The sequence below is a fragment of the Pipistrellus hanaki genome, assembly GCF_964339955.1.
Source record: "Pipistrellus hanaki genome assembly, chromosome: 8".
NCBI classification, from domain to species: Eukaryota; Metazoa; Chordata; class Mammalia; order Chiroptera; family Vespertilionidae; genus Pipistrellus; species Pipistrellus hanaki.
In genome coordinates this window covers 74248878-74273139 of record NC_140510.1, presented here as the reverse complement: position 1 = coordinate 74273139, position 24262 = coordinate 74248878, and the positions used below count along the sequence as shown (strand labels likewise).

Genomic DNA, 24262 nt, shown 5'->3' with positions numbered 1-24262 from the left:
GGAAAAACCCCTGTATGTATAAAGAAAAGTCAACTTCCCCCCTGCTGCGCGCGCCCGCCGTCTCCCCCCAGCGCCGCCGCCTCCTGCAAGATCCCATCTTTTCATTTCTCTAAAAGTGTCAGAGCAGATTTGGGCCCTGTGGCTGGGCGAACAGCGAAGGAATACAGATTGGCTTCTCGGTTACACCCGCAAGCGTGGAAACACTCCCTCCCACCCCGCCCCCGCCCCGCCCCTCCCCACTCGGAGCCCCTCTGCCGTGGCTTTGCTTCAGCCGGCCAGGGACATCAAAACCCACGTTCCTCACAACGCATCCGCGAGGACCGTGCTGCTCCTCCCCAATGACCCTTCATCGGGCAGAAGCTGCGCCCAGCAAACGGGGAAGATCCCAGCTGCTCTGTGTGTGTAGCATCACAGATCCTGGAGGAGGACCCCTGGGAGAAGTTTCTTCGAGTGGCGAGAGGGGAGTGTGTGCGCGTGTGTGCGTGTGTGCGTGTGCACGTGCGTGTGTGGACACCCGAGCGTGTAGACTTGCCTGACGTGGTAGCTAGAAGTCCTCAGGCCCAGAGGAGAAAGCTAAGAAGGAGAGACAGAGGGGCTCAGAGTGGGGAGAGGGGAGGGGATGGGGATGTAGTGGGGGGGGGGGGGGGATGTGAGGGGCCAGGAGGGTACCAGTGAGACTTCCAGGTCGCCAGGAGTGCGTTTGACTCAGCCACAGGCCATTCCTGGTCCCTTCCCTCCTTTCGCATTCCACTCCAGGCCCACCTCCAGTCTCATCCATCTCACTGGAGCTATTCTAGTTCCTCCCAAGACTTGCCTGGAGCGCACACACATTCCCCGAACATCTGCAGCTGATTACGCGGGCTGGGGCTGCTTAGATATGATTTGTGCTAATATGTGCGCGGGGGTGCCCCGCTTCCTCCTGCTCACCCTCTCTCCCTCCCACGCCGGGATCCTGGAGGCCAAGGACAGCCTGCCCCCCCTCCCCCCCACACTCGGTTTTTATAGCACTTACTATGTTCCTAACACTTAATGGCAACTTAATAACCACCGACGACGGACTCTTCTCACAGGGTCAAGTAAGGCACATTAACCCCAGCTCATGGTGACGGTTATTTTTGGAGGTCCTCAGTGACTCACTTAAATAAGAAACCACCTTGAGAAATCCCAAACGAGAGCGCTCGGCTGCGGCAGGATAGTGTCCAGGATGCCGTGGTGCTGCGTTTGCAACCCTGGAGGCTCTGGCCAGACCAGATGTCTAAGGACCTTGGTCAGAAGCTCCTCACCCCATCCCGGTACCTCCTCCCCAGGCTGAGCCCCCAGAACCCCCTTCTTAGCTTCTCTCCAGCGTAGGACTCCTAAAAACTGCTTAGAGTTGAATGATGGGTGTTTTCACCGAAGGCTAGTTCCCCCGCAAACAGCCGGGGGCGTGACCACACTGCCCACGTCCTCCGTGCAGCCCTTCCTGGCCACGGCGGAGAAACACGAGGAGCTCCGGCCACAGGATCCCTCCGCAGATGGCAGATTTGGAGGATGAGTTCAGGCCCAGGCCGCTGAGCTGATTTCAGGGGAACGTGTGCTTCCCCGCGGGCCTCCGGCCTGGGCGGACGCCCCCCTCCCCGGGCGCCCCACCCCGGTACTTCCCTTGGCAGCATCAGGTTACCCATCAGGACCCGCTCAGCTCTCCTCGCTGACATATCCGTGTCACCTCTCATCTTCCTCTCCGTGGAGAGCCGCGGCGTTGTTAGCAACGCCGGTTCTGCTGCTCCCGGCAGATGCCAGCGAAAGCCAGCCACTCCAAGGCCACTTTCATCTCGCCCCGCGCCGCGGAGTGAGTGTGTGCGGGGAAATGTTTGGATCGTTACAGGGAGGTCTGTGTCACCTCCGCCCTCCCTTGCCTTTGAGCTTGAGAGAATCTCATGCAACACTCAAGCGAGATGGGTCCCATCTTGCTTCTCCCGGGCTAATTGATCTCCGAGCTCACTTCTGGCTACAAAGTCTGTGATTCTCCAGGGCTCAGAGGAAGTACTTCGCACGGAGACCGGCATGTGTGTATACACACACACACACACACACACACACGCACGCATGCACGCACGCACGCACGCACGCACACTCACCATCGGGAAGCTGGTGCAGCTGAGACGGCAGGGAGCTGAAATAATTATGGACCAGGGCCTCCTGCGCAGAGACGCGGTCTCTCGGGAAGCCTTTGAGCATTTGTGAGGCCAGGTCTTCGGCTTCCGGAATTCTGCCCAACCTGGAAAAGCAGGAGAGAGAATGTGAGGTTCTCCGGAGAGCTCCCTTCCAAAGACATAAACGGGGAGAGGAGAGCAGTAGGGGAAAGGGTGTGTCAAACAGAATTTTCCTGGGGTTAGGCAAGTTGGAGGCAGACGGAAAAATCATGCCCACACGGAAACTCTCACCTGTCCTGTAACTAAAAGGAAGGGAAATCTGTGTTCTATCATTCCCCCACCTTCCCCACCAGCCTCCACAGTGTCTCTGGCACCATCTATATTATAAACACCCAGTGGCCCTAACGATATAACGACCAAACGTACGCACCAGGAGGCATACTGGGGTCTGGGATGGGCATGGGCCTCCAGTGTATACGTAAAAGATCCAGAATTATAATTATAGAAGCAGAAATATGTAATTAAGGACTCTTCTTTGAGAGACACAGCAGGCCGAACAGCCCGATTGGAAATATGCTCCCCGGGCAGCAAGCACAGACTCCTGCCAGGGGAGGAGGGAGAGAAGCAATTTTGGAGGCTAAAGCTCTGATGGAAAACACCCTTAGGTACAGTGTTTCTGAAGCTCAGCTCTCAGGGTTCTGAGGTGAGATGCTTCTTGGTTCTCCCTGAGATGGAGCCTAGGAAGAGACATAGGTAAGTACCCAAATTACAGTAAGGTCAGATCCTGAAGTGGGCCTGATGCTGAAATGTGAATCTGGAGAGAAGTTAACCCATTAGTTGAGCATCAACTATGTGCTGTAGGTGCTTGGCTCTGAGAGATACAGGCAAGACTCTGCCCCCTGGTCTAGCAGAGGAATCAGACACCAGACAAATTATCATGCAAACGCATGAGTACAACTATGAAGGAGAAGGCCCCGATACCTCACTGAGAGTGGGAGGAGCTGGTCAGGGAAGGCTTCCCCGAGGAAGCGGCATTTGAGCTGAGAGCTGAGGAACTGAGGGAGGCGATGTAGGCAGAGATCTGTGGTGCTCATACGGATAGATCCTGGGGTTGAGGGAGAGGAGTGGATTTAAGGGGAGAAAGGCCTGTTGAGTGGCCTGGACAAAGCATGGGGGAAAGACCCTCTAACTGATTTGGCTCAGTGGATAGAGTGCTGGCCTTTGGACTGAAAGGTCCCAGATTCAATTCCAGTCAAGGGCATGTACCTTGGTGGCAGGCACATCCCCAGTAGGGGGTGTGCAGGAGGCAGCTGATGGATGTTTCTCTCTCATTGATGTTTCTAGCTCTCTATTCCTCTCCTTCCTCTCTGTAAAAAATCAATCAATCAATCAATCAATATATATATATATATATATATATATATATATATATATATATATATTTTTTTTTTTAAGAGTGGGGATAGATATGAAGATGGGGAGGGTGGCAGGGGCTAATCCTCCAGGCCTGTGGGTCTTTATGCTTCCCACTTACTTGAAATGTTTGAGAGTCTTTGCTAATCGAGTGCCAGTCATTGAAGTACACCCATCTTCCAGAGCCCACTGAAGGGTTTGCAAGTGGAAAGCCACAAAAGCAGGTCCCGGGAGGCACTGAACCACAGGGCTGGTGTGTGACATTCAGAACTAAATTGCGTGGCCATGCAAATTGCCAACCAAGCCAACACAGAGGGGCTTATTTAACGTCAACTCGACGTACCAGCCTGAAGCACAGAGAGCAGACACCCTTCCAGGATGCAGGGCTGCTGGGAGTCCCGGCCCAGAATCCTAATTTGCCTAATTTTTGCATAAGATTTACATGATACACTTTCAGGCGTCTCATTCCCATGACATGAAACTATTCCTACAAACAGGTAACTTGACCTTCACACTCAAGAGTAATGGCTTTAGAGACTTAAGAAAACATTTGCAAATCCTCGGTCCTTGCAAATTTGCAAGCCAGTTAGGAGACAAGGGAACCTGGGGCAGAGGCCTCCCCGGTAGCTAGCTGTCCGGGGTTGGGTTTTCAGGACTGATGCAATGGGGTTGGAGTGGGAAAGCTGGTACGAATCACTGGGCCTGATCTCTCTCCAGAAGGAGATTCAGGGAAAACCTTGTGAGGAAACTGTTTTAGGTTCACCCTTGCTATAGAGTGGAAGGATGAGTGCCAAACTTGGGGCCTGAACCCACACTGTGAATTCCCCGGGGGTGGGGGGTGGGGTGGGGAGGTGGTCATAGTGAGGAGGGAGCCATGCATCTATCCTCACCCACCTCCACCCCCCACCCCAATCAGTGCTTTGTTCGCTCGGCACAGTCCCACCCGTTAGATTGTTACAAGCAGAGGAAGGCTGCAGGACTGTGGTGGACTGGTGTCAGCGTGGCGTGCACGCTGTTTTATCTAGCCCAGTGGTCGGCAAACTCATTAGTCAACAGAGACACATATCAACAGCACAACGATTGAAATTTATTTTGAGAGCCAAAGTTTTTAAACTTAAACTTCTTCTAAGGCCACTTCTTCAAAATAGACTCGCCCAGGCCATGGTATTTTGTGGAAGAGCCACACTCAAGGGGCCAAAGAGCCGTCTGTGGCTCGCGAGCCGCAGTTTGCCGACCACTGATTTAGGCTGTTTATGCTGCTGGCTGGGGGAAGCCAGGACAAGCTGATGGAGCTCAGGGGATGGCAGGGACACACAGGAAGAACCAGCCACCCTGACCAGAAAATTTAAAGACAGGAGAGTAGGTCCTGATGGATGATGACCTGAGGACTTCTGTGTTAGGACTTTCCTCCTCAACCAGCCAACCTGCCCTGCACCCTTCCCATGAGGTTGTACCAGGGTCTCTGGTGGTGTCGGGATTGGTCTCAGTCCCATGGCCTCCAAACTATGACGGCCACCACCCACTCCTTCTGCCTCTTGGCTGGCAGGGGCAACGACCAGGGCAAAGTGTACCAGTGAAGGCTTCTCCTCCTGTGAGCCAGTCTCCTGTGGGTCTGCCCTGTGGAAGCCCAGGGCAGTGTTCAATTACCTACCTCTAGAAAGGAATGGGGGCCTGTCCACTGGCCAGAGAATGTCCACATATTTTGAAAGAAATGATAAACAGCAGCTCGCTGGAGCCTGCCTTCAAAACAACAGGGACTTTCAGGTGGTATGGTGCGTTTAAAAATAAGTGTGGGGGCTGAAACCGCTTTGGCTCAGTGGATAGAACATTGGCCTGCGGACTGAAGGGTCCCGGGTTCGATTCCTGTCAAGGGCACGTACTTTGGTTGCGGGCACATTCCCAGTAGGGGGTGTGCAAGAGGCTGCTGATTCTCTCTCATCAATTTTTCTAACTCTCTATCCCTCTCTCTACTTCTCTGTAAAAAAAATCAAAATATTTTTTAAAAATCATGTAAAAAAAAAAAAAGAAAATAAGTGTGGGGTGTGCGGACATCCTTGTGTGTGTGTGTGTGGGGGGGAGGGTAGTGCAGGGGCGGGGGGGGGGGGGCTCCCAATAAGAGATCCTTGGCTAATTCATGGCTCTACATCCCGACCTTCTCTACTCTCTGCACTCTGGTAGGCATGCCACATGGAGGCTTTCTGAAGCATGTGAACACTGACTGTACTGTGTCTGGGGAAATCAAACGAAATTTGGTTGGGTTCAACGCAGCCACATTTTCAGGGAAGAGCAACGTGGAATGTTCAGTTGGGATCTCGCCCGCCCCCCCTCCCCTTCACCCCTCCCCACCTGCGAGAGTGTGTTTTTCTTTGACATTTGAGCCCGTTCCCCTGTCTCTGATGTTTCCCTCACTGCCCTTTTTGCCTCTTCACTGAAGCAAAAAGAACAGAGCCCCGGCTAATTACTCTCAGATCAAATAATACTGGTTATTGTAATTGGTCATTGTCCGAAAACACTGGGTTCTTCTTAGCCCGGAGGTTGCCTGGCGCGGCTTAGTTAGCTAACTATTCCGGGAATGCCGCTATTATCTGTTTTACTTTGCAAAAGAAACTAGGGATTTGTTGAAAGCTGGTAATAAAAGTCGGCCCGGTCTGCGCCGAGACTGGGTGGAGAGGGCCTGGGAAAGCATGACCCCCATGAATCAAGCTGCCCCCCCTCCAATAGCCGCTCAATGATGTTATTTGGTTTCTCTGTGTCGGGGAATAATAAACCCGCTAGGTTTTCTTGCAGGCCAACGCTCCCTGTTCTCAGGGCCTCGGGCGTGGTGGAGGGGCCCAGAACAATTTTAATGGCCAGACGCAGTGAAAGTAAAATGGTTCTTAGAGAAAAACCAGCAGGCTCCCAGGTGACTTGCCGGCTCTCCCAGAGGCCTCTTCCTGGGGTGTGGGTCCCCAGATCGAGGCGCTCGGTGGACTGCGGTTGGGAAAAGGCTCCTTCAAACCCTGCTTCCCAAGGTGGTGCTCACCTGTTCCAGACGTTCTGCAGGCTCTGAGGTTTCAGCAGTGGGAACCATTCTGAAAGGCACACACAGGCACGTTACAAAGAAAACGACCCTAAACTCCTGCTTCCAAAAATATTAAAACCCGGAATGTTCTCCTTGGCTTGGAGGAAGAGGGAATCCAGGTTCAGGTAGACAAAGTAAAGGATGTTCTCACTATGGATATTTTATGATTCTGTGTCACTATCAAATCTCTGTTTCCCACTCCCCCCAAATCCATATGTTTAAGTCCTAACCCCAGGCACCTCGGGATTTTACCTTATATGGAAATAGGGTTGTTACAGATATAATTAATTAAGATGAAATCATTAGGGCGGGCCTTAATCCAATGTGATTGGAGCCTGGCCAGTGTGGCTCATGGGTTGAGCATCGACCCAGGAACCAAGAAGTCACCAGTTCCATTCCAATCAAGACACCTGCCCGATTTGCAGACTCCATCCCCAATAGGGGGCGTGCAAGAGGCAGCCTACCTACGATGTTCCTCTCTCGTTGTTGTTTCTATCCCTCTCCCTTCCTCTTGCTCTAAAAATCAATAAACACAGTTTTTTAAAGGGGGGACAGAGACAGACATGTACAAAGGAAGGCAATCTGAAGAGACACATGGAGAAGCCAGCCATCCGCAGGAGAGGCCTGGAGCAGACCCTCCCTCAGTGCCCGCGGGAGGAACCCATCCTGCCCACACCTCACTCTCAGCTCTGCCTCCAGAACTGTGAGGTAACACATTCCTGGGGTGTACGCCATCTGGTTTGTGGGATTTTGTCACGGCAGCCCTAGCGAACTGATTATAGTTTGTAAAGCCAACAAACACTGATTTAGCATTTACTGTGTGCGGAGAGCACAAAGGAATCCGCCACCCTCTCAGAGCTTATCGTTCATCTGAGAGAACCAAGTTTGCTCCCCTGAAAAGTCATGTGACCGATGATGACGGGGCAAAGTCTCAAAAGAGGTCAAAAGTAACGGGGCTAATTTTATATATTACTTGCAGGAAAAACGGAAGTGGATCCTGGCTTGAATGATCCAAAATGGGTGACCATAAAACGTGTAATCTTCTTTGGAGCATTCTTTATAACATTTACGTGTGTCTCCATGTGTTCCAATTATTCTTGGTATTGACACGATTTAGCCCAAAACAAAACCACCATAAAAGGGAAGTTCCTCCCGGAAATGCTCACTGAATGCTTCCTCTGTGGAAGGGCCGTGAAAGGAGCTGTAGGGGATGTGAGCCGACGCTCCTATCAAATCTCTGTTTCCCACTCCGGTGAGAAAAGAGTATTTCAACTCCCGTTTAAAATTATGTGTTCACCTTGTACTTTTCTTGGGCCGGAAATGTAATTGTTTTTAAAAGATGTCTTCTTCCAGCTCCCGCCGGAATGGAAAACACCAAGACTGTTTATCCAACAAAGAACTGGACCGATTTTGCTAATGCTGACAAATCCGCTGGCATGTGCACAGCAAATGACCTGGGAGACTGCTCACCAGTGATGGTGGTTACACACAGGCTTTCCTTCTATGTTTACTTTCTTACGTTTATTATTTTAATAAAAAATCACATATTTTTTGAAACTTCAAAAGTAATTACTTTTTTTAAAAAAATATGTTTTTATTGACTTCAGGAAGAGAGAGGGAGAGAGAGAAACATCAATGATGAGAGAGAATCCTTGATCGGCTGTCTCCCACATGCCCCCTATTGGGGATTGAGCCTACAACGCCAGGCACGTGCCCTGATAGGGAATCAAACTATGACTTCTTGGTTCATAAGTCGAAACTCAACTACTGAGCCACGCCAGTTGGGCTTCAAATGTAATTTCAATTAAAAATGAAATGTATAGCCCTATCAGGTTTGGCTCAGTGGCTAGAGCATCAGTCTGCAGACTGAAGAAGGGTCCCAAGTTCGATTCTGGTCAAGGGCACATGCCCAGGTTGCAGGCTCAATCCCTGGGGATCAAGTAGGAGGCAGCCAATCAATGATTCTCTCTCATCACTGATGTTTCTATCTCTCCTTCTCCCTTCCTTTCTGAAATCAATAAAAATATTTTCTTTTTAAAAAGAAATGTGCCTTGCTAAACATTGTAGAGGGAAAGGAGTAGTTAAAGAAAGCAACTGAAGTCAAGTTTTCTTTTTTTTTTTTTAATATATTTTATTGATTTTTTTTATAGAGAGGAAGAGAGAGGGACAGAGAGTTAGAAACATCGATGAGAGAGTATCATCGATCAGCTGTCTCCTGCACGCCCTCTACTGGGGATGTGCCTGCAACCAAGGTACATTCCTGACGGGAATCGAACTAGGGACCTTTCAGTCCGCAGGCCAATGCTCTATCCACTGAGCCAAACCAGGTTCGGCTGAATTCAAGTTTTCAAGGTCAGATGCAATCAAATGTGACCACTCTGCTGGCGTTTTACAGCCCCAGGTAGGCTGGGAAGCCCTTGCACCTACAGGTTATTTACTCTCCGGGTGGATGATTGTGCCTAAATTCAAATAACCAGCGAAGATAAGAATATCTGGCATTTGTTCCGAATGTTTATTTCCAAATCACTTTCTGCTGGCTATTTGCAGTCCTTCCCTGACCAAACAAAATTAAAATATTTCCTCCTTCGTAATGAAATCCATTTCAATCCTCTCCCACGGTCTGTTTTTTCCATACCCAGAGCCCTACGTGCCGTGTTTTTGACCCTTTGTATTTTAATACGACTTCCAACTTTAGTGTTGTTCTTGAGGAACATGGGTTTGGGATAAACTGAGTGAGGGTTTGAACACTGAACCTAGGGTATGAAACTGCTGCTTCCGTTTCACTGAGACCCTGAGGTACCTTCACCGTGGCCAGCCTGCTTCCTGGACTCGAGTTGGAGGTCATAGTCTTCCACAAGCACGAAGTGATTCCCAGAATGCGTTGATTCCTTGAGATAATGAATGTAAAGTGCCTACCTCAGAGCATCAAACAAAATAAATCCTGTTTGCTGCTCTTCTTCCCACTCTTCCTTTGAAAAGTGATGGCGAGTGAACTGTGTGTGGTTAGGACCCTGGACCTGGGTTTGGAGTCCACACTGTGCCCCTTACCGGCTGTGTAACCTGCGGGTGTTGCTTAACCTCTCTGGGCCTCGGCTTTCCCATCTGAGGTAAGGACAGTTCCTACTGCGCAGGGTTGCTGTGAGAATGTAATGTAAGTGATTCCTTATGCTTTGCCTCTGCTCTTTCTTTTGTCTGATGCACCTCGCTTTCCTCTCTCCTCTCAGGTGTTTCCACCTTGTTGTTCTCCCTGGAAACCGTCTATACCTTGCAATTGGCACTCTACTAAAATTCTACTGTGCTCCAAGCTTAAATTCTTTTAAGCCTTATTTGATTTCTCTTGAGTCCTCCGTGTGGGCCGGAGGCATGTTTCTTAGCGATGTGGTATAGTACCATGAACACAACCCGGGCTAAAATCACCTTTCTGCCATCTAAAAACTTGGTAATTGGGGGTAAATTTCTTAGTCTCTGTGGTTAAGTAACTCCAAAGTTTTCAAATCTGTAAAATGGGGATAATGTTCCCCGTCAGATGGGAGGATTAGATAAGATTACACACTGGGAGTGTCGTAGAGGCTCAGTAAATGTTAGTCTTTATGCATGTTCCTTTTTTTCTCCTTGCTTTTACTTGTTTTGGAGAACTAGCACGGGCTCACCACGTGGTTCTCAGGCCAAGCTGCCTGTCGGCCTCCATCCTTCGGGAGAGTTTTGAAGCCCTGGCTCCACACCCCAGAGTCTGATTCCCCAAGCCCGGGCGGGCCCAGCCTCGGCCCATTGTCGTGTTGTTGTTATTGTCTTTAATGGGCTCCAGATGTTTCCAGAGTGGCACAAAGTGAGGCCAAGGAGGCTGGCCTGGAGAGGAGGCCAGGGCTGACCACTCACCAGCGACTCCCACACACTTCTCTGAGCTCCTTGGGAGGATTCACTTAAGCAGTGGATATAAAAATTGCAGAACATAGTGTCTGACACATAAAATACGTTTTTCAAGGTGGGAAAAAGGAAGCCTGATAAGGCAAAAGTCAGTTTCCATAAATTTCTCCCTGAAAGGATGATCTGTAAGAGCTGCACTGGGAGGCAATGCAATAGCATTGAACTTGAGGTTCCATGTCTTGCATAGGTGGTTCCTGACCCTCTTCCCACATCTATTTTGTAGCTACATCAGCTAAGATGGAGGGGTCCATGTGTCCAGAGTCGGCCAGGTTGCTGTAATGAAGCCCAGCCAAAGCCCAGTGCCGGTTCCTAGCCTTCCTTCTTCTCATTCCTATGCAGTGACCTAATGTTGAATGACCTTGCTTCTCTCTTATTGATTCCCTCCCCTCCCCAGTAGTTAAGCTGCAAGTGATCAATGAGAGAATGATCTACAAAAGATAGGCATTGTACACACCATCATTTCAAGAGCAGTCTTCTTACTCTGGCTTCAGTTGCCTCTAAAAATCATAGGTCTCTAGGCAGTGTATTTCCCTTCTCCTACCAAAGATGATAGTAAATCATCAAAGCAGATTTTTCTACATTTCCTCCTTCTGCAGTTCTCTTTATAAGAGTTCTCATTGGAGTTCAATGGGCATTCGAGGTAGGAAAAGCAAAGTAAGCTGCAAAAGGAAACTTAAAAAGCTGAACTTTAAGTTTCCCAACTAAATAGAGTAAAATTAAAATGATGGCGGAATTGTTGCTATCATAGTCAGATAATGATTTTCCCCCCCATAAACTTTTACAAAAGCTCTTTTCAAGAACAGTGACCTTAGTCAACATAGGTTTGTTGGTTGATTGATAAAGTATCACCAGGATCATTTTGAGTCTTACCTCCAGGTAAAACATTTTCTAGTTACTATAGTCTTGCCACTATCACCCTACGGTTATCTTACAGCTGTCCAGGGAACTACACCTCTGGCGTTTCCCGAATACAATGCATTCTTGAGATACCATATTTTTAAGTGGTCGATAATGTTGTTAGCCTTATTTCGCTATCTCTCAAGCAGTAACTTTAAAACTGCACCACAGAACTATGTAGCTCTTCTCCTGTCTCTGCCCGCACCGCCCCCGAGGCTCACATTCCCCCTCCCAGCTGCTTGCTTCCCTCTTCCTCAGTGACCTGGCTTGGAAGCTTCTTGGTTTTTTGGCTCAAGGACTCTAAATTAGACTCTTCTGCCACTCTGCATTACCAGTCTTTAAATTCTTATTTGAGTATCAGGACGCCAACGCCAGTGCTCTCAGGGAGGGTGCCCCTTGGCTTTTGAGCCTGGCACTCCAATTCATGTTTCTGGTGTTTCATTTTTCTAACTCTGAATCAAATCTTTCTGTAGATGCTAAGAAAATATCCCATCCTCTGAAGCCTACCCCTAAGGTAATGGTCTCGGTATAGGACAGGGAGGCCAGGCTTTGCTCCTTGTGGGTACATGGAGGGGATGGGCATTGCCAGGGAATTCTCATCTTTCCCCAGGGCAGTACTATGTTTGATGTCTCTCCGTCCCTACAAATGGTGTTTGAGCTATAACTTGACCATGACATTTGGTGTTTTTGGTATTTAATAGTGCATCATTTGACAACATGCCCCTGTAGTCTCAAAAATGTTTAAGGGCTACCACAGGGAGGCACCATGCTCAGGACTGAGGATACTCAGAAATGATACGTGGCCTCTTCCCCCGCCCCCCAACAAACTTATGGCCATACAATTTCTGAGGTACATTACCATCATCATCATCATCATCATTATCATTATCATCATCATCATCCTCTCCTGGTCTTCCCCAGCCCCTCTGACTATTCCTTCTTAGCTTCCAAAGACCCTTTCCCGCTCAGGCTGATCCTCAGTACTGGTTCCCCAGGGTTCCATCATAGTCTTCTTTTTCTACACACTCTCCCTTGGGCAAATGAATTCACATCTGGGGCAAATTTTTCCCAATCTTACTTTAAGATCTAGTCCCCCTCAATAAAAACTAATAATTGCCACTTTAAGCAGATGACTTCCATTTTGTATTTCTAGATGGGACTCTTGTAGTCACAGGCTTGTATTTCTAATTGCTTTCTGGATATCTCCATTTGGTAGCTTCACAGATATCTTAAACTCAAAATATCCAAACCTTCTATCCATTACCTTCTTCACAAATCTATGTCTCCTCCCTTTATTTCCCGTGACAGTGAATAGAGCTCTCATCCTCTTGCCCTCTACAGACGTGTTTTCACTTCACAATTCAAAGCTAATCAGCTACAACTTCCCCCTCACTCTGCCTCCCAGATGCTCTGCAGGTTTGTCCCCTGTGTTCCTTAGCCATTGCCATGGCTCGAGTTGAGACTTTCTACTTGTCTTCGAGAATCTAGATTCTAGAGCATTGCCACATTGCTTCTGGCTAGTGGATTCTACATATAGTCTTCAAGCAAGTTCTTCTAAAATTTAAACCCTGCTTTATCACGTGCCTTCGAACAATCATCCAATGGCTCTCTTTGTTTACTAGTCAAGCCCAAATCCTTAGGGTGATTATAAAGCACTTCCCCATCTAGTCCCCATTCACCCTTCCAGGTCAATCTCCAGCAATGCCCCACCACAAAACCTACCTTCTGGCTTCCCTGAGCAATTTGCCTGCTTGGCACATTACCACATGTACCTGCTTTCTTAGTCCTCTGTGTCAAGGTCCTTTGTCTGGAACGCCCTTTCCCCTGTTCACCTGGGAAAAGCCCACTTTGTTGTCTTTGAGACCCAGCTCATGCCTTTCTCTCAAAGTCCCTGAATTCCCCAGACAAACCAAGGGGCCTTTTCCCTAGGCTTCCTGGAGGGTCCCAGGGAATGTGGCTATATTAATACTTTCCACATTGTATTGTTTATGTTTCCCCCTCCAGACTGTATGCCTTGAAGGCAGGTATCAATGTCTTATTTATTTTTTTAATCTCCCAGTCCAAACACCTACCATTCAAAGATATTTGTTGAATGGATAAAAAATTGATGCTTTGATAAAAAATTAAAATGAAATAAATTTACTAAACCTTATCCTTAAAATGCAAAAAAAGTAACTGAAGAGAGCCCAGGTATGCATCCTGCTCTGTGTCTTACAGAGATCAGGGACACAGGTGCTGGCCAGGAAGGTGGGGAAGGAGCCTCTTGCTTGAGCTAGTTCCATGATATTCAAAAACTTAAGGCTCCTTTTCTTAAACTAGGAAGGAACATAGCAGGGTTTAACTTGAAAAAATATTTTTTTTCACTTGCTTTCACTCATTTGCAATTTTTTCTAATCTTAACTACTTTGAGATCATCTAGTCCCCCTCAATAAAAACTAATAATTGCCACCAAATAAATTAAAGATGAGAAAACTAAAAATAAATGTAGAAACTGGAAGAAACTATTAATGAAGATCAAAGTGGGCTGTGTATTTAAATGAATTTCACTGACTGGTTGGGGGGACGGGTTAATAAAGATGTTAATAGTAACTCCCCAGGAGCTTTGGGCAGTGCTCAGAGTGCAATGGTAATGAGCGCAATCAGTGTTCACAGCTTGGAGAGCGCCTGTGGCTTCGTTAGCTGGAGCAAGGGGTGGGGGTGAGGGTGGGGGTGGCTGCTGGAGTCTCAGGGTAGGGACTCCACTTCACAGTACATTCCAGAAGCATGTCGCCAAGCTCACAGATTCCAAAATCAAGTCTGGATGGAAGGACATAATCATTTAGAAATGGACTTGGAAAGGTGTTCTTAGCTGGTCCCCAGTATGGGTCATTGTTTTATTACCAAATCATTATATCTGCTCTTTGATGGCTGGAAGACAATGTGGCAAAGCACCGCCTTGGAATCCAGCAGACCTGGATGTTCTGGGTCACCCCCTTCCGGGTCAGGTGACTCTAGGCAACACACACACCTCCCTAAGCCTCAGCTCTCTCCTCTATACACTTGGGATGAGAACATTGTCCCCATCTGATAGGGCTATTGTAAATCAAGGTAGAACAGTGTATGTAAAGTGCCTAACTCATAGTCAGTGCTTAATAACAGTGGTTATTATTATCCAAGGTGAATGATAAGTTACATATGCTTTCTTGGCAAAGCAGGCAGAACAGGTCTTTTATTTATGTTTTTATCTATTTCAGAGAAGAAGGGAGGGAGAGAGAGAGAGAGAGAGAGAGAGAGAGAGAGAGATAAACATCAACGAGAGAGAATCATTGATTGGCTGCCTCCTGCATACCCACTTTTGGGGATCAAGATTGCAATCCAAGCATGTGCACTGACTGGAATTGAACTGTGGCCTCCTGATTCATAGGTCAATGCTCAACCACTGAGCCATACTGATTGAGTCAGAACAGGACGTTTAGAGTCCTAGAGAGTACAATGGGAACTAAAACCCAGGTTCTCTAACTTCTAGTCATTGATTACATCCTATATAATAAAAGCATAATATGCTAAGTGTCCGACCAATTGGTCACTATGATGTGCACTGACCTCCGTGGGGAAGGGGGCAGATACTCCAGTAGGTTAGCTTGTTTCTGAGGCCAGCTAATCGGGACTGAGCAAGAGGGCTGGACATGCCCTGGAGCCCTCCTGCAGTCCCTCCCCAGCCAGCCGATCCCCAACGGCCCCAATTGGGACTGGGCAAGATAGCCCTAATCTGCCCCGATTGCTTATCAGGCCCAGGGGCCCCACCTGTGCACGAATCCATGCACCGGGCCTCTAGTTTAACATATAGTTAGTAATTTTATGTGCCAGTTAGGGGGCATGTGTAAAATATTGGAAACACTAAAATGGGCCAGGTTTGTTCTATAGAAAATGTCAGCACTCTTTTCACTATGCCATGCTTTGGGTGAAATCAATAATGGTGACAGTAATCTGTGATTTAGTCGCCCTTACTGATACCCATTACATAGTATGTAGATAATAAGGGCCCTCCCAGAGAGGAGGCCTGAGGCCATAGAGTGGACAGGTATCTCACCACAGCTCGGGGCAGGGAGTGGGGAGAGAGAAGCAGAACGGAGTCTTCACCAACAGAGTTAGCTTCAACAGGCACTCAAAACTGACTTAGGCCAGAGTTTGGAAACTCTTAGAGTGTGCAAATTCAAACAATGTTTAGCCCCAAGCAAGCGAAAACAAAACTCCGTTCTGGAGTCAGAAGGTGTGCCTGACATCTAGAAGGAAGTCATAACGCAAGGGAGCGAAACATCAAGAGAGAGAGGCATAGCATCAGCTCTCACACATCTGCCACCGAGTCACAGCTCGATGCACCTCCACACGGCGTGGAAAACAGAACGACCACAGACATTTGTTGAGCACCTACTAAAAGGCACCATGTGTGGCGACCATGTCACACTGTATACATAAATCAAGTCATTATGTTATACACCGAAAACAACTGCGCTGTTATATATCAATTATTTCTTAAAAAAAAAAAAAAAAAAAAAAGGAAAGAAAAAAGAAAAATTAGGTTCCATGGCAGATGCAGATGAATAATTTCACTTACTTCTCAGAACGGCCCTGCAAAATGGGACTCAGGGATACAACGTGATGAATGGAAGGAGAACAAGATTTGGCTGTGGAGTGACGCCCCGCCAATTCGGAAATGCATCTTTGGGGACCTTGAAGAAAGCCTTGGCTTTGTGGTGTAAAACTGTGGTACTCCCACCCGCCTGGGCCCTGGCAGGCGGGAGGAAGAACCAGCAGTTAGGTTTGCCCTGTGCTTGGCACACAGGGAACACGTTTCCAATGATAGGATTGGTCCCATTTTGCAGATTAGGGAACTGGGAAATATGTAACTTCCTCCAGAGAGAATAAGGTGGAGCTTGGACTTGCCCATCCGTGGGAGAGTTGGTGCTCCTAGTTAAAACCTCCCTCACCAGTGCCTTCCCCTTAGTCCAGCCCACAGAATATCTCTGTAACTCCCTTGGCTAACAGGTCGAGTGGCTGAGCCGATGCCAGTCACAACAGACACACAAACACTTGCTCAGAACCCTTTGAGCCCAAAGCATGGTAGCTCTTTATCATCCCCACAGAGACAAGGGTCACGTTAGATTTTCATCCTCTGTCCCACCGTGGTGACCCACGAAGCAAAGCTCTCACACTGGATTTCAGGTCAAAAGAGAACATTCCGAGAGAAAGGCCAGAGAGCTCCATTATAATGTTGCCTGGTGTCAGCGTGCCTGTTATTCCTGTCCCTGTTATTTCTTGCTTCCACCTGGTGGCCAAAGGTTGAAAAAGCAGGCGTACTGAAAACGACTAGTCATGAGGAAGCTCCATCTGCCTGTGTCCCTAGGCCATCGGAGTCCGGGTCCCGTTAAGGCTTTTAGTACCGCTTTCCTGCCTTTTGATTTCCACTGAGTTCCTCGAGTGGAGAAGCTTTCCCCGGGCGGGAAGGACCGGGGTAATCCCGGATGCTTCCCCGCAGCTGAGCTCATGCCACAAATCAGGCATGATTTTCAGCAGATATTCCTTTAAAAGTCTGAAGGCCTCTGCGGACTCCATTCCCTTCTCAATGGGAACAGAGCATCAAAGAGACAGGAATGAGACGCTTTGCACGCACATCAGGAACTAATTGCCAATTTGGCAAATGCATCGCCTAATGTCATGCACTGTTATTTCTAAATCCTCTCCTGTCCCTGACCCCAGGATCTAGATGTAAACTTGGAACCATTAGTGAAGAAGGATAAAGTCTTCTGGTGCCCCAAATGGAATTGAGAGGGATTTAAACTCGGCGCTTTTGAGTGTGGTGAAATGAACCCAGCAGTACATTAATGCTAGGATTTGAGCTCACACAGCGTGAGTGCTTTCAGAAACCGTGTTTAAGGAAGCAAACAGAGCCACGGCAGACCCTTTGAGGGGAGCAAAAGAAGTTGGATGAAACAATCAATGACACATTAAAAACCACAACGGGGCTGCAATCATGTGGCAGGAAAAACGTTTCTCTTTATCGCGGGATCTCTGCATCTAATGAGATGGCGACTGGCAACCTCCAGGGCAGTGAGGCCTCTGTTTACGTTAGCTGAGAAATGTCTAAATATTTAGTTGAGTCTTTTAAAAGCCTTACACAATTCCGCTGTGAACTCGTCTCTAAGGTACGATCTTATAAGCTCTAGATTGCCATTGGAAAATCTATGTAGAGGAAATTGGGAAAAGAAAAGCCAGAAGGTGAAACACACAAACGTGGCCCTGGCTGGTATGGCTTAGCCGGTTGTAGTGTCATACCGGAGGAGGTTGCAGGTTGGATTCCAGTCGGAGCACATACTGGAGTCATTGTTTCTCTTCCCTCTTCTCTCTCTCTCTCTCTCTCTCTCTCTCTCTCTCTCTCTCTCTTCCCCATCAATAAACATATCCTCAGGTAAGGATTTTTTTTTTTTTATAAAAAAGCACAAATGTTAACTTATTTTTTAATCTCAAAATTCACTATTTTTAATGGCCTCTAAATACTTCGTTTAGAACCAACACCTTGTCAGCTGATACGTCTCTTAATTGATTCTAAACAGTTCTCTACTTTTTATACATGCTTTACTCCTATTGGTTCCAGTTGGGCCCAAAGTACTTGAGGCTCAAAAGGGAAGGGACTCCTGGGTTGTTTTTTCTTGGGGCCGGGGGTAAGGGAACTTTGCAGAAATGTCCACAGGGGCCCACCCCTTGCCTTCACACTACTGTCTTGCATTAGCAGATTTTAGCCAAGACCGATATCCAGTTTGCTCTAAGCTCCTGGGATCTTCTGTGCCACAAACCCAGCGCCTCACAGTTATGGCATCAGTTGGGGTTTTCCCCTTTTTAGGCTTTCTGAGAGAATCCCCTCTAGCGTGCTGTCCTTTATCATTGCTTCTGCGGACTCATTAAGGATCACAAAACTGCCCCCTTCCCCCACCGCGGGAGGCCAGCGCAGCCCTGGCTCCCGCCAGTTTGATTAATGTGTCTTGGCTAATTGTGTGAAGGATGGCAGGCCTTTAGCGAGTGTGACCAGCTCATTGTTCAGCCAATCACAGGCGACTCAGTTAGCATGTGAAAAGGGGGTGTGTTGCCAAGGGAGGGTGAGTGTACTGGCGGCTGAGTCAAAGGAGGAGCATTTTGGGGGGTCACAGAGCAACACCCACTTCTTTGAGGGGATGTTACTATGCTCTACTAAACCTGTAAACCTCTTACTCAAAGCACTTTTTTTTCTCCTCCCTCTTTTTTCAAGGAGAGCTTTTTTTCCCAGGGTGCAAGCAGGCGAGACACTGGCTACTCTGCAGATGGAGTTCACGTTCCAGGGTTTTTAATATTTCACTTTTATATTTCTGTTAGAGAACGATCCTGCTGAGAGTCTGGGAATCCGCACTCGTCAGAACCCCCCTCACTGACACTTGGATATATTGCTCTGAAAGCTATCCCAGGAGAAAAGATTAAACAAAAAGGAAAAGAAAAGAAAGAAAGCCTACTTTTCAAAGGCTACTTCTTAATCTGCCCACATCAAAATAAGACAACTGGCCCTTTGAAGTAGAGGACACAGAGTTCTCAGCCAGCTTGCTTAAAATGGGGGTGGGAGAGAGGGAGGGAGGGAAAGAAGGAAGGAAGGAAGGAAGGAAGGAAGGAAGGAAGGAAGGAAGGAAGGAAGGAAGGAAGGGAGCAAAGGACCAGTCTCTAAAGTCACACACCTCTTTCATTGCCCTGATTTAATCAGGCACAACAGTCTGACTTGAGGGCTAGAATAACTACAACCCTGCTCGCCAGTGTTCCTAGAAGACAGGTAACTGCTCAGACAGATCCTTCCAGCGGGTGCGTTGTGTTAACCTACACACAGAGGGACTGTGTTGTCTTCCTAGACACAGTCCAGACACGGCCGGGAAGTGGCAGAGTGGGCGCAGATGGAAACTGGAGGATTCGCCAAGTTCTGAGCTCTTTGGCTCCCTCAAAATTGCGGTGCCAGCTGAGTTCAAAGTTAGGGGTCCTTACTACAAGTTAGAACAGAAAGGAAGACAATGGAAAGCTCATCCAGAATGGTGCCCACAGTTCTGCTCAGTGATGTTTTTCTGGCTCCCATCCCCTCTTCGGGCCCCCTAGTCGCTGGAGTACAAGGGCATGAAGCAGCAGCAGCAGCTCAGAGGGGGGGGTGGGGGTGGGGGGGGATTGCTAGGGAAGTGGGCTCAGAGAGACTTCTCGATTCACAGAGGTGGACGACCCTTTTAAAACATAGTCCTTATGATGGAGTCATCCATGGTAATGGTCCCAGACCCAAGGGAAGCTGGACTGTTAAGATGTACAGATACGGGTTTACATCTTGGCTGAGGCGAAGGCTATAACTCTCGTCCTCCCACAAGCCATGCCTTGCCCAAGCCCATGGACACAGGGCTCACACAGGAGCACCCTGCGCCTCAGAAGGAGAGCGGGTGAAAGGGTGTGGACGAGTAAATACAAACCCAAGCTCTTAAACAGCCAAGAACTGACCCAGCACACAGCACAGCAGATAGTAGGTGCTTAAAATTGTTGGACTCATTTTTTCTAGAAAAAAAACAATGCAAAGTATGAACCCGATTGATGCTGTTATCTGGAGATTTCTCTCCAGAAAAAAAAAAAAATTGCACATTACTTGGAAACGACAGCAAAATGAAAGATGTAACATATGTCTCACTGTTTCAGTGGAACCCCGGCTACCTTATTTAATCCGGAATCTGGCAGGGGAGCATTTGGCCAAGTTCCTATCATTGTTGTTCTCCACAAGGCCTTCTGTGCCGAGAAACTATTTATTGCCTGAACCAACCTGAAACCCAAATGTTTGAAGTTTGGGGAAACATCACACGCTCAGCGTGGCAGTTTTGTGTCAACATTATCCAAATTGTTTTCTACAACCCGTCTGTGGCCCTAAACGTCCGCTTGCTTCCATTGCAGAAAACGGGGGGTGGGGGTGGGGTCCCATTTTCACCTGGAGGAGAGAGAATAGGCTGGGTGAAGAGAGGTATGGGCAGGGTCAGAAAAGACGAAAGCCAGACTCTCCTAGAAACCATGGCAACGGGAGAGGGGACTATTGCAGCCTGGGTCCTGGTCTCCGCAAGAAGCCTGTTCTTTTTTTTTCTCTCTATCTCAGACCAAAGGCAAAGCCCTGTGGCCAGACAGCAGCCTTTTTCTCATTTTGCCAAGCTAGCAAAATAGTAGAAATGGTAACCTACTAGTATGTGTGGGTGGCCCTACAGCCATTTAGCAATGCATACGACCATTCACATAAAGCGGCGATGACTTTATAGTTTGCCTTTAGCTGTAAGGTTTCCGTAATCCTAGTTAATTCAAGATCTCTGACCCTGTGGATAGCTGTTTGAGCAAAAATACTAGATGCTGCAGAAAGAAAGAAAACCATCCCTAGCCTCCATTGTCCATTGTTTTTCTCTTTAACCACCTTTTTCATGCCTCTCCCGCTTCTCGCTCTCATGAAGCCCTTGCAGGATAAGCTCATACCAATGTTAACAGTGACAACAGTTTGGGGGGGGGGGGGCGGGAATCCATTTTTAGTTAGAGGACACTGTAAGACTATGAAGACTAGAAAATGTGACTTGGGCCACATTCACCCTAACCTTGTCCTTATCTGTGCATAACTCCCTCTTCCCCAGTCCTGGCAGCAGGAGTCCAGCTCTCGTGTGGCCATTCTTGCTTCTTCAGCATCGGATACATCCCACCATCCTATAGCTCACCGCGTGTCTCGGCCCTTCTGTCTCAACATCTTGGATGTGACACCTGGTTAATCTGTCCCCTCTGCCATGGCCTTGGGACCATTCCTCAGACCCCCCCTGTGGACCACACTTCTAACACTTCCATAGCCACTCTAGGAGCCAGTCTTGGAGGACCAACGACGCGATAGAACATGACCAAGTGGTGAACTCTTGTACAATCTAGACACACAGCTGTCCTGCCCAAGGCTTAATGAGCCCAATGAGTTTCTACTTCCCCTGTGTCGTAGAACCATATAAATCCGTGGCAGTCCTGGGCTCAAAAGCGACACTATCTTTTTAGTTGTTTCCTTGGGCACTTGTGTGTTTGGAAACGGATGGGGAATCCACAGTAATAGTCATCTCAGATGCTTATTCAGTTTGCTGTCTGTGGTTTCCAGAGCTTGAGAACTAATCTAACCTTAAATACTATTTCAGTGTGCTCCTCATAAAAGGATTAGTCAGGGAATTCAAGAACCTAAACATTTGTCTAGACCTATCTTCCCTGTTGAGCTAACAACAATAGAACACACTGCGTAGCTAAGTCTCTCACCCTGCTACTTCTCAGAGCATTCCAAAGCTCAATTCAAATGTTACCTGGATTGTAGTTAGGTAGTTTGGAAACTCCAGGCCAGGTGTCCTCTGTAGGGACTCCCAACACCTACACAAAGCCAAAAAAAAAAGACAGAGAAAAGTTAGGGGAGAAGTGAGGCAGATGGAGCAAGTATGACGACATGAAGGACAGATCAGGCAAGAATTAGATGTATGTCACATTACACCAGCTGATGTATCCAAGAAAGAAACTTTTGTGTTTCCCTATTTGGAGTTGTATGGGCAAAACTAGTATATTCCTGTGGTCCTGTAATGGTTAATTTTATGGATGAACTTGATTGGGGCCAGGGAAGCCCAGATAGCTGGTAAAACATTTTTTCTAAGTGTGTCTGTGAGATGTTTCAGGAAGAGATTAGCATTTGAATCAGTGGAATGAGTAGAGACCTATCCTCACCCACATGGGCAGCATCATCCAACCCACTGAGGGCTCCAAGAGGAACAAAAAGGTGGAGGAAGGGAATGCTCTCTCTCTTCTTGAGCTGGGGTGTCCGATTTCTCCTGCCCTCAGACGTCAGTGCCCCAGCTCTCGGGTCTTCAGACTCAGGTTTATCACCAGCAGCCCCCGCAGTTCTCAGGCCCTTGACCTCAGACTAAATTATAGCAGACCCACTTGCTTTTCTGGGTCTCCAGTTTATAAATGGCATATTTCAGCCTCCATGGCTGCATGAGCCAATTCCAATAATAGATCTCCTCTTATAGATCTCTAGATATCCCATTGGCTTTGTTTCTCTGAAGAATCCTAAGACAGGTCCTGAGCTTGTGTCTCCACTAACTCACTTGTTCTGAGGCAGATCATACAGCCTGGCTTAGTCATATCCTCATCATTAAATATCTATTGCATGACCAACATACTTAGGATGCTATGTTGGGAGCTGGGAGATAAAGAAGCAGGAGGGATGTCCCTTTGCCTTACATTAGAGAAATATATATATTCAACAGGAAGCTTTGACAGCCTACACTATGCCCCCGCCTTGTGTTCAGCTGTTCCAAAATACGCTCAAATTAAAAGGGTTCAGATTACCGACCTTTACGGTGGGGAATGTTGGCTAAAAATGATCCCCAGACCAACTCCAGTCCTTTCTACCAAATTCATCTCATTTGCTTGAGTTTTCTGTGGCCCAACAGCTTGGAGTCTGGTATTTGGATTTTAATTGGTGGATAGTAATAGTAACAACATCACTGAAGAGCACCTCCTTTGTACTTTGGCTTACCAAATTAAGGCTCTAGTTTTGAGTTAACAGGAAAATAAAAGTCCTTTGGAATACAATGTTAAAACATTTCAGATTTGGAATGGTGATGTTTCTGAGTTTCTTTATAGTTATCACCTTATCATTAAAAAAAAAAAGATAGTCATAAAAGCCTAGTGTTAGTTATATCTGGGAGCTAGAATAACAGTGTTTTTATAAAATCTTAGTAAAATACTAATAGCTTGCATTATATCATTACAATATAATTCTTCTTAGAAGCATTTCTTATAGAATGAGGCTAGAGAACCCATTTATGTAAAATGCTGGATAGAGACAGTAGGAAGTCAACTGCCCAACAAGTGGCTGATGATCATCAGTAAGGAATCCAGAATCTTACTACTCACCGGCTTGCTGACCAGGACTCCGGCTGGAAAGCACATTTTGTGGTGCCTGTTAAGCTTGTCCTCGAACAAAAGACACCAAAGTGCTATTCTCCCTCATAGAATAAAAAATCACGCCACACAGCAAAACCTTCTTTCTTTGATCTATTCCCTAAACAAGCTGAAAAGCTACTGAGAGGATTACAGGCTTCTCCTATCTACCACCTGAGCCCAAGGAACACCAAGGATCCTGAATCCATTGTGAAAAACCAATTGGACTACTTCTACTTTGGCAGGAGGATGGAAAGCTATTTCCTCATTTTTAACCTACCATCATATGTATTTGCACAGGTGTGCATGTAAACCAGTGGGTGTGATTCACAGAGAGCCATACGTCTTCTGTTAACAGGCAAAGTACAATGAAAAGAAAGCAAAGATAACAAAGAGAAATAAATAACAATGACCACATCCATATTTTTCTAAGGCAAAAGTTACCAGAATGGTTATTTTTGTATTCTGTTTAATTAAATCACCAAAATGGATACCAATAATGTTTAAATATTATGCTAAAAGCTGTAAGCTTGAGATTTTAAATGTTTAAACAAAATTCAATATCCTTTATTTGGAAATTTGATGCTGAGTTTCTATTTGAAAGTTATTGAATTTGTTTTCACTTGAGAAAATGACTAAATCTCCACTTCAGTCTGGGAAACTGAAAACCAAAAATTGTTGATTTATACCCTCCCTTAAGGCTCCTAAAAAGGCAGCCAGTGAGTGCTATATTTGAAAACAGTGGGCTGCAGGGCTGTTTTCTGCCTTTGTTGGAATGGAAACTGAAGGCATTTTGATTAATGGATTCAAGGTCTGCATAGTTTGTTTTATT

The 24262-nt window shown here is 47.2% G+C and overlaps 1 protein-coding gene across 5 annotated transcripts in view; it reads right to left on the bottom strand.

The window, feature by feature from the left end:
- CDK15 (cyclin dependent kinase 15) overlaps nt 1-24262 on the bottom strand; it is a 73321-nt gene that overhangs the window by 12895 nt on the left and 36164 nt on the right. For all 5 annotated transcript variants that reach the window (XM_084892143.1, XM_084892144.1, XM_084892146.1 and 2 more), the window contains exons 10-12: nt 21798-21861; nt 6568-6616; nt 2118-2257 (exon numbers count right to left, since the gene is read on the bottom strand). In XM_084892143.1, coding sequence (XP_084748269.1) covers nt 2118-2257; nt 6568-6616; nt 21798-21861 — 253 coding nt within the window. The remainder of the gene's footprint in view (nt 1-2117; nt 2258-6567; nt 6617-21797; nt 21862-24262) is intronic.